Source organism: Bombus bifarius, unplaced genomic scaffold (assembly GCF_011952205.1).
Source record: "Bombus bifarius isolate JDL3187 unplaced genomic scaffold, Bbif_JDL3187 scf7180000007996, whole genome shotgun sequence".
NCBI lineage: Eukaryota > Metazoa > Arthropoda > Insecta > Hymenoptera > Apidae > Bombus > Bombus bifarius.
The window spans coordinates 4795089-4805212 of NW_022884376.1; the positions used below are offsets into that span (position 1 = coordinate 4795089).

Below are 10124 nucleotides of genomic sequence, written 5' to 3' on the forward strand. Positions count from 1 at the left end.
GCAAATATGTCTGATAGTATCTAATTAAAGTGAAAATATATATATCAGAGAGTAGTATCTTTTCTTTATCTAATCCAGAAGCTTCACTGTAAACTCTTCTAATTATTGAATAAACCACGTGATACAGAACACTTTAAACCAATATTTGATAATTATGACAGAAAGAGAGCGTGATATTTGGTGTGGATTCTAAACAATAGACTTAAGTCGAAGATGATGTAGATTAGCGTTTAATCAGCGATAATAGAAAAGGAAGAGTAATGGAAAAGTTTGAGATGTTCCGTCGTGCTTGATGCGTTACGTAGCGATACAGAAATAATAAAGATACGGGGAGCGGACGTGGCACAGTAGTGATAATTCTCTGTGACGCCAAGTTACGGCGTGTTCAGCGCCAACCTAAAACGCTTATTCTAAAGATTGACGATGTCCTTTGCGTTTGATGATTCGTACGACCAAGAATGATTCATTTATATTAAAACTTTCGGAAAATTTTTCATTTCTTTCAGTCGTATTTAAAGAGTTTGTTTTACCCTTTAGGGTTTAAAAAGAAGAAAGACGAGTTATGTTCTTTTTATATTCAAAATTTCCACAAGTTATAAGAAAAATGACGAAAAAAGATATTTACAATCATTTTGATAAAAGGTTTACGTTCGTCATTATTATTTACGAATTACGAGGAAAATAGAGAAAAATTGTATTCACAGCTTCATTGCAATTTTGAAACTTCTTTAATAACTTTAACAATTCTAAGAGGGATTATCTTTTTCTATTTCAGAAAGCTATGGCAGCACAACAACAAAGACAAACGGTCACTTCAACCGGGATCTTCAACCACGAGAAACACATTTCTGCAGCAAGTTCGCAGTCAAGTATCACAATCGCGAAAGGAGTCACCTCAAAATCTTCAATGATCAGCGCAGCGAGTGCAGTGAATCAATTGATGAACGGCATGAGGCCGGCTGAAGACGAACTTCTTTCTCTACCTCTGGACGATCTAGACCTTCTATGCTCAAAATCGAATCCCCAGGACGTCGATCGAGCCATCGCCAAATACTCTAATTTCCTAGACAATTTCGTGGAACGTCTAAAAGCCAACGATTGTAAAAGTGGCAAGGCACCGTTGTTATTAGACAGAGTGAACGAAATCATTAGAAAAGCGTGGGCAGTACCTACTCATGGTCACGAATTAGGTTACACCCTATGTAACACCCTTAGAACGAGAGGTGGTCTTGATTTATTAATGTCCAACTGTATAGCCAGCGATAATGAACTACAGTTTTCTTCGGCCAGATTATTAGAACAGTGTCTGACCACAGAGAACAGAGCACACGTAGTGGAACACGGTTTAGAGAAGGTTGTGAACGTTGCCTGTGTATGCACAAAAAATGCTAATTCGGTGGATCATTCGAGAGTAGGCACTGGAATCTTGGAACACCTGTTTAAACATAGCGAAGGGACCTGCAGCGATGTGATCAGGCTAGGTGGTCTAGATGCTGTTCTATTCGAATGTAGAAAGAACGACATTGAAACGTTGAGACACTGTGCTGGTGCTCTCGCCAATCTGTCTCTATATGGTGGTGCAGAAAATCAGGAAGCCATGATCAAGAGAAAAGTGCCTATGTGGCTGTTTCCACTAGCTTTCCACAATGACGACAACATTAAGTACTATGCTTGTCTGGCAATTGCTGTATTAGTAGCCAATAAGGAAATAGAAGCTGCAGTGTTAAAGTCTGGTACACTGGATCTAGTTGAACCATTTGTAACCTCACATAATCCCTATGAATTCGCCAAGTCGAATCTAGCACATGCACATGGTCAGAGTAAAAATTGGCTCGAGAGGCTGGTACCGGTACTAAGCTCAAAAAGAGAGGAAGCTAGGAATCTGGCAGCTTTCCATTTTTGTATGGAGGCTGGCATCAAGAAACAGCAGGGCAACACGGAGATCTTCCGTGCGATAGGAGCCATTGAACCGTTAAAGAAAGTAGCTAGTTGTCCTAATGCAATTGCTTCCAAGTACGCGGCGCAGGCATTACGTTTAATTGGGGAGGAGATTCCTCATAAACTCAGCCAACAGGTACCTCTCTGGTCTACAGAAGATGTCAGAGAGTGGGTGAAACAGATTGGATTCGCGGAATGTGCACAGAACTTTGTGGAAAGTAGAGTGGATGGTGATTTATTGTTACAGCTGACAGAAGAGAATCTCAAAGAAGATATTGGTTTAACAAATGGTATCAGGAGGAGAAGGTTTACCAGAGAATTGCAGAATTTAAAGAAGATGGCTGATTATAGCAGTAGAGACACAGGAAATTTAAATAGTTTCTTGCAATCAATTGGTCAGGAGTTCTCAATCTACACATACAGTATGCTTAATGCTGGCGTTGACAAAGACTCCATCAGGAATTTGTCTGAAGATCAGTTACTGACAGAGTGTGGCATCGCGAATAGCATCCATAGGTTGAGGATATTAGATGCTATTAAGAATATGCAGCACAATCAGTTGGGTTCTTCGGAGGATGAATCACCAGATAAATCCTTGGACGTGTTTGTTAGTTATAGAAGATCAAATGGATCCCAGTTAGCCAGTTTATTGAAAGTCCACTTGCAACTGAGAGGCTTCTCTGTGTTCATTGATGTTGAAAGGTTAGAAGCCGGCAAATTCGACAATAACCTGCTGCAAAGCATCAGGCAGGCAAAACACTTCCTCCTTGTGCTGACGCCCAAGGCTTTGGAAAGGTGTATACAGGACAGTGAATGCAAAGACTGGGTTCATAGGGTAAGTTATTGATTCAATTTGTTTTTGTGAAATGGTATACTTGCTGATATTATTAGAAAAGTGGCTTATATTACATTAATGGTGTTTACAGGAGATTGTAGCAGCTCTACAATCACAATGTAATATAATTCCTATCATAGACAACTTCCAGTGGCCAGAGCCTGAAGAACTCCCTGAAGATATGCGAGCAGTTTGTCATTTCAATGGTGTACGATGGATCCATGATTACCAAGATGCCTGCGTAGACAAACTAGAAAGGTAATCATAAACATTTATTAACACATAAAAGTTAAAAAAAGACACCCAACTTTCTGATGCTTACAAAATTGAGCTCTTTATGTCTGGAATAATAAATCATTATATTTTAGAAATATCAAACTTTCTTTACTATACATAATTTGCTCTTTTTCTTCTTTTTTATTGAAGTTTCTGCAATCTCGGATCTGAATATATACTGAAGATTTTCTCAAAAATAAAAATTTGCTTGCCAGGTTTATGCGAGGCGAAATACCAGTCAGATCAGATATCCCAAGAAGCATCGCGCCCAAGGACGTGACGCAACCAAACACACCGGGTAACACAACTATAAGACAGCCACCGAACTATCAACGTATGCACAGTAATGAAAGCAGGGGCAGTGACAAAGACTCGACAGGAGGGCGAGATTGACTAGAGGGCCCGCCCACAGCCATACCGAGCAGGTATCTATCCTTTTCACAAAAATAATATTCATCTAGAGGATTAAACTCTTACTAAATTTTCGAGTGCATTAATTCTAACACAATTCTTTTATTTCTATGCAGCCAGGATTAACAATCACGCTAAAGACAATCAATCACGTCTAGGTCAGTCGAGGAAATTTAATCTTACATTTATGTTGTAATTGATGTCTTATCAGCTTATTCTTCACATAGTCTGCTTTTTTTCTATTATTATTGTGTATTTTAATTTTTATTATTTATATAGCCATGAAGTGTGCTAGATATTTCAATGTGTTTTATCTTAGAATGATTCCTTTACAACAACAAAATTTGTATTCATATCATATTTAAATATATAATAATAATTAAAGAAACCATTGTAAGATGAACCAATGATATGTGTATAATCGAAGAACGAAGCAATATTTCATATATGTCAATCTTGTGCCTTAAAATAATAAAACTATAGAGCTGCATGATTGTTGTACTTGTGACTGTATCAAAATAATTGTGCTTATTTACTAGTCCACACAATTAGAATCCACTACTATTTCTACTCTCATTGCAGGCTTAGAAAATCGTCAAGTCCGTCCCGTTGGTTAATGGGTTTACCGCCTACGTCTCCGCGATTGAAGTTCACCCATACGCAGCCTGGAGGAAGTCCAGTACCACGAAGACCTCCACGACATCCCCCTTCTCCGTCCACCAGATCTCGTTCGCTGGAACTGTTAGATCAAGATGAGAAGAAATCGGTTTCTCCTGTTAGAGAACCAGAAGCACAGGCGAGACCAAGGTCCAGAAGCTTGGATGGTTTGTTAGATGAAGATATAGTGCCAGAAAAGAAGACTGCAGAATCATCGAAGCCAGGCAACGAGAACGAAATTGACTCCAGAATATCCCTGGAGGTTTTAGACAGACTTTCTGATACTAAAGTAGAAAACAATCTTTTTCAAATTGTACCAGAAGGGGCACAAAACAATATAGATAGAGGGCCAACTGTTAATCTTCATTCTCACAAGTCTAATGATCGGAAAACAAAGTTGAGTGGAAATCAAAGTCCAATACCAATTCCTAGACAGCGATTAAAAACAGCTGCAGAAATAAAATCGGAATCGGTTAATATTGTAGAGGAAAAAGAGTTGCAAAAATCGTCAAATTTCGAGGAGAACAACGACAAAGGGGAACAAAATTTACCAACACGACCACCGAAACCGAATCGATTCGTGAGTGTAGATACAGCGTTGTCGTCTGTGACTTCGAGCATGGAAGACGAAAAGGACTCCCAGGCTAGTTCAGAGAACGTTGATCCTTGTGATAGTAACACAGAATTGAAGGAACGATTGGTCGTAACGGGAAGCGATAAATCGACACTGCTCAAAGCGAAAAGCTGTGGTGCGGGGCTAGACTCTGACGGAAGCATTTCGTCAAACGAATACAAGTCTAAATCACGGGAACAGGGCTCGTTGCTCTCGCTTCCAACAGGAGCCGAGCCGAAACGAAAAAAGAACTTTATGGATAAATGCGTGAACAAAGTGCGATCTTTTATGAGGAAATGACTTTTGTCAGATTACGACGATACAAAGACTTGTTATTTAATTTTACGATGATTAATTGTAGTATATAAACGTATTGTTGATCGAGCTTGGTGATTCCAGCTACGCGATGTTTCGCAACCAAATATCGTATATATTCGCTCGTCTTTCAAACTGTTTTCCTATTCTATATTAGAAGTTGTTTTCGAGATGTACAGACTCGCCTCGATAAACAGTATTTCCTTTCCCTATCACACAATGATGTATCGTGTAATGAATGTACATATTTAAGATGATCGAGAAAAAGAAGGAAAAGAAGAAAAAAATTATGTAAAATCTTTCGAAAGTCAGATTATTACTAGCCATGAGTGTACACGATACTTAAAAAATGTATAGCGAATAAAGAAATGGTCATAAAGCATCGCCATGGTAAAGTTGCGAGTTGTCGTAGCTTCGCTTCTGAACAATGACAGGCAACATAAACATGTAATTAATGTTGTGCCTATTACAAAGTGTCTTTTTAGAAATTCAGAATTACGAGATGCGAGATTTTTCTCAGATATACAGAAACACAAAAGAGTAGCCTGTTTATTTCCAGGTGACTTTTATATTTCCTTATCAAATTGTATTATAGATATACATATGTTATAGACGCGTAGATAGGTAGCATTGTTATTTGTAATACTATTTTTTAGTCGGTTTTTTTAGGATATCGTAATATAATGTTCCATTTGTGACAGATGTTGCGAGTGATGGCAGCTAACCCGTACGAAATAATAAAAGAAATTTTATCGTAACAACCGGTTACGCTATATTTTATTGTTTAATAATCGTTTTTACTGTATCACATTTAACTGATGTTACGTTACATATGAAGAAAATTCGAACAAAATCCGTACGAAGTGAACCTTACGAAGCTTCGATATGTACTATTCTAAGATCCTGCCGAAGAATCAAGAAATGTATATTTTACCAAAGTTTCGTAAAGTAAACGTAAGAATTTTATCAAAAGTTTGTTTCCCATAAAATAAATTTTATTGAACAAATCATTACAAGTTTAATTTGTTATCAAACACTCCACAATTCTTAGTGTCATGGACATTATACTAAATACTATGCCAGATAAGAACACAGTGAATTTGTCAAGAATATTCCAATTTTAATACATAATCATAATATATAACAGTCAATATTATTTTTCCTTTTTTATTAATTAGTATTATCAAATGGTATATATGCAAATTATTAAACACACAATAAAACAATTCATAAAAGGTAAAAACAATGCTGTAGCCTTCATAGCATGAAACAATTCGTATCCTTAATAAAATTAGTAGAATATTTAAAATATTTATATCAGGTACTATTAAATATACAAATATACAAAATATATTACAAATATACAATAAAATTATCAAGCCTAATAGCGAAATCACTTCATTTATTTATAATATCATCTCTTCCTCTGAGTCGTCTCATTAAAATCATATCTTGAATTTGAAGAGTCACACGCTTTCCATGCTGTGACAATAATACACAATCTTCAAAGAATTGAACTAGATATGCTTCAGTAGCTTCTTGCAGTGCTTCAAGTGCAGATTCTTGTACTCTATGTACAAATTATAAAATTTATAATATGAGATCTTTGATTTACTTTAAAAATTCAAATATTTATATATTATTTTAAATATATATATATATTATATTACATTATATTATTAATAAATAAACTTTACCTTCTTACATCACTTCTAGGAAATAAATCTGTCATAATTTCTTTAACTATACGAGCAAAAGGTAGTTTTGGTATAAGCAATTTTACACTTTTTCTAAAATATCGAATTTCTTTCAAAATGTGTGCCTTTTGAATTTTGCGTCTGTCCACTACAACGTCAGTCTAAGAAAAGTATGTAATAATTAATAATAACGTTCTATACTTATTTATTTATTTAGAAAGATTTTTAAATAACATTAAATTTATAAAGCCATGGTGTGATTAGAAACTGTTTTTCTCAAAATATTCTTACCCTAGATTTATCACTGCGTGCTGTTCGCGAACTGTCAATTGATCTAAAACAATAACACTAAATTTTATAATGATATAATTTTAACATAAAGTGTTAATATTTCACATAAAAATATTGCTTATAGTAATGTATACATCACATGAATCTCACGCATTTGAAAATGACAGGTTCAAATGAAACAGTTTAGGGACTTTTTTTACAATAATTTTTTCGACAATTAAATCCATAAAGACTATCATAAACGGGTTTCAGATGTCCAAGTTTCATTAAAAATCGTCATTATCTAATATATTTCACTGTATGAAGTTTCTAATATTAATTACACAATATATCTGTGACTAACCTTGCATCAGCTTTTCGGCGTACCATTTTTAATATTTGACTTTACTTAAATTATGATGTACGTATGTTTTAAATACTTTTTACTATATTAGACTGTTTGCACTTTACTTAAATGAAAAATTAAGTCATAAAAAAACATAAAAGCACAATTAAAAACAATTTCACTTAATGGCGCCAAAATGTGAAAAGCTTGGCGGGAATTCTACTACTTGAGACAGTGGACATTTATGGTTAGATGACTACTGTAGTAGTAAACCAATAGTAGTAAACCAATCCAATCTATTTCTAACTTTCTCTCACGATTACCATAGAACAAAGACTCGACTAAAACAATGTATGCATATTTTTATGTGACTAATTTATGTGTTAATAATAACATGAACACAGCAACTTACCTACTTAGATACGGAGTTACACATGCAGGCAAAAGATAGCTATTTTCAAGCACGTGGATATGCAACAGGTACTCTGATAGTATAGTATCTATATCTATACATACATACATACATAAATATACGTTAAGATAAATCGATATATTGGCGAATGAAAATATTCAATTTTACATAAAAAATATTTTATTAAAGACTTAACAAGAATATACTTCATTATTATTAAATATAATATAACTACATATATTTTGTTTTTCACATATTAAACAGAAATACATTAATAAAATATACTCTTTTATGATTTGACAAGTATCTTTTTTAACTGTACCCTTTTTACATATTTATTTATAAACTTTGTTTTATTCTTTTTTTCTATTAACTCTGTTGATGTGCTCAATGTATCCAGATTCCTGATAGATGGTAAACTAACAGTCTCTGAGATTGGTACATACTCCTTTCTATTATTTTCTTTTTTGGACCACTGTAAAAAATTCTTTTTTGTCCATTGTAAAAAATTATCTTTCGAATTATCATTATCTTTCGAATTATCATTATCTTTCAACTTATGAACACTGTCAAATTCAGGAATGTTTGGATTCTCTTTTATATTAAGCATTTCTTTATTATTTTGTAAACGAGGTTTTTGTACTTCAAAAGATTCTTTTGTACTTTCTTTATCGTTTTCACTTTCATTAGTCGCATCAAAGTTGCTGAAATCTTTCACAGGGACAATACTGGTATTTTCTTCTACTTTATTTACAACCTGTATAGAGTCTCTTAATTTTCCCCAGAAGTCATACAAACCCACTCTGTTATAATCTAATACAAACATATATTGTAGCTGTGGTGGCAATTTGCATTTTTCATACAAACATGGTATAACTTTCCTTTGTCGTTTATCTGATTAGAATAAATAGTATAATATGAGATTCAAATCATACAATCTACATCATTTAATGAATTGATATCAAAACTTACCAATGCCTAATGCTTGAGCATAGCTCAAAAAGAATTTGTTTGCTGGGCTTTTTAAAAAATTGTTTGATATTAGAACAATTAGTCTATTACAGCGTTCTGATATCAAAGTCATTATGGCTTCATGTTCGAATGTAACTCCAGCAATTAAATCACGATCTTTTACACAAAGCTGAAAGACATTTTATTTATATTTTATTATTTTTTCATACACAATATTAGTTTTATCTCTTTACCTTCAAGTTATATTTATTTTCCAATTTTTCCAACATTTCAGTGGCCCAATTAACATCTTCAGCAGCATACAATAAGAAAGCATCATAATATTGATTTTCTAATCCTTGTCTTAGTCTATGAATATCATCTGTTAAAAAATAATATATATGTGTCTAGTAACTTTTGATTACTTTGCCTAATTATATCACATTATACTTTATATTACTTGCCTACAGTAAGAACTTTTTCATCAATGTCATTTGAAATTACTTCAGCTGATGTCTGAGACCTTTGCAATTGTTCTAGGTATCTTTCACCATCTTTCTCTGTAATATTAATATGATAGGAAGAAGAAAAATTTAGATTTACAGCCAAATGCATATGTAACAAAATATAATTACATATTATAATTAGTACAAACCAAAAAGTTTTGATGTATCGTCTAAGATATCCCATCGTTCAATTTCTTCCAGCACAGTCTGTAAATCCTTCAGCGTAATATCTTTTTCTTGCTGTTGCCAAGCTGTTAAAATATATGCAGTTGGATCTGGATGCGACGTCAATAATGGTATTATTTCTCCACTTAATTTGCAAACGTGCGCGAGGCCTCTCCAATCTCTGGGAAATTGATAAAAATTATTAACTATTAAGAGTTAACACAGAAAAACTGAAACTTTGAAAAGGAGTTTATCAGATTAACAAAATCTGAATTACCTTGGTAATCCATTTTCAGAAGGCAAAATTTTCAGAGGATTTAATAATGATGAAATAACACATTTACTTTGGGCGGATAAAGAAACAAGTGGTACTGCTGATAATTCAACCGTCATTTTTTGTGTGTTAGGTTATGTTAACCTAACCTCAAAACTGATTTCTAAGAATCCGCGAAAGTGTCTCAAACCTGTTTATGCGATTGTACCCTGAAATGTGACTCTTCAATGACCAATTGAAGTTTGACGTTTGATAAAATCAAAGAAATTTATTTAAATATCAGACATTTTGTCATATTAATTTTACAAAAATTTGGTTATTATATCGAAAGTTTTAAATTAATATTCAAATCTTTATTTAATATAAAAATATATTGAATTTATTTCTTCATTGCTTTATGAAAAACGGAAACAGTAATAATACAGTAATGAAACTTGAAAACGTTGTTGTTTGCAAAT

General features: G+C 33.6%; 3 protein-coding genes across 3 annotated transcripts in view; 1 reads left to right on the top strand and 2 right to left on the bottom strand.

The window, feature by feature from the left end:
* LOC117206151 (sterile alpha and TIR motif-containing protein 1) overlaps positions 1 to 6052 on the top strand; it is a 138666-nt gene extending 132614 nt beyond the window's left edge. The window contains 4 exon segments of the mRNA XM_033445227.1: positions 776 to 2773; positions 2865 to 3031; positions 3265 to 3474; positions 4043 to 6052. Coding sequence (XP_033301118.1) covers positions 776 to 2773; positions 2865 to 3031; positions 3265 to 3474; positions 4043 to 5030 — 3363 coding nt within the window. The 3' untranslated portion in view covers positions 5031 to 6052.
* Positions 6053 to 6180: 128 nt separating this feature from the next.
* On the bottom strand, positions 6181 to 7960 carry LOC117206173 (histone H3.1/H3.2-like). Its single transcript, XM_033445282.1, has 4 exons — positions 7377 to 7960; positions 7034 to 7076; positions 6743 to 6903; positions 6181 to 6615 (listed from the first exon to the last, which is right to left on the bottom strand). Exons 1-4 carry the CDS (start codon positions 7400 to 7402, stop codon positions 6444 to 6446), a joined length of 402 nt encoding a protein of 133 aa, XP_033301173.1. The 5' UTR covers positions 7403 to 7960; the 3' UTR covers positions 6181 to 6443.
* An 84-nt stretch (positions 7961 to 8044) lies between these two features.
* Positions 8045 to 10120, bottom strand: LOC117205995 (myeloid differentiation primary response protein MyD88). The gene is made up of 6 exons (XM_033444904.1): positions 9670 to 10120; positions 9377 to 9573; positions 9186 to 9281; positions 8976 to 9103; positions 8743 to 8911; positions 8045 to 8664 (listed from the first exon to the last, which is right to left on the bottom strand). Exons 1-6 carry the CDS (start codon positions 9783 to 9785, stop codon positions 8060 to 8062), a joined length of 1311 nt encoding a protein of 436 aa, XP_033300795.1. The 5' UTR covers positions 9786 to 10120; the 3' UTR covers positions 8045 to 8059.
* Between the last annotated feature and the right edge of the window lie 4 nt (positions 10121 to 10124).

What these genes read in the sequence shown, in the direction of transcription:
- LOC117206173 (XM_033445282.1), bottom strand. Translation starts at nt 7,402, where the DNA reads ATGGTACGCCGAAAAGCTGATGCAAG. An exon ending in CGCCGAAAAGCTGATGCAAG is followed by an intron (nt 7,077 to 7,376) that starts GTTAGTCACAGA and finishes TTATTGTTTTAG; the next exon opens with ATCAATTGACAGTTCGCGAA. An exon ending in CCTAGAAGTGATGTAAGAAG is followed by an intron (nt 6,616 to 6,742) that starts GTAAAGTTTATT and finishes ATTTGTACATAG; the next exon opens with AGTACAAGAATCTGCACTTG.
- LOC117205995 (XM_033444904.1), bottom strand. Translation starts at nt 9,785, where the DNA reads ATGACGGTTGAATTATCAGCAGTACCACTTGTTTCTTTATCCGCCCAA. An exon ending in TCTGAAAATGGATTACCAAG is followed by an intron (nt 9,574 to 9,669) that starts GTAATTCAGATT and finishes TCAATTTCCCAG; the next exon opens with AGATTGGAGAGGCCTCGCGC. An exon ending in CGATACATCAAAACTTTTTG is followed by an intron (nt 9,282 to 9,376) that starts GTTTGTACTAAT and finishes TTAATATTACAG; the next exon opens with AGAAAGATGGTGAAAGATAC.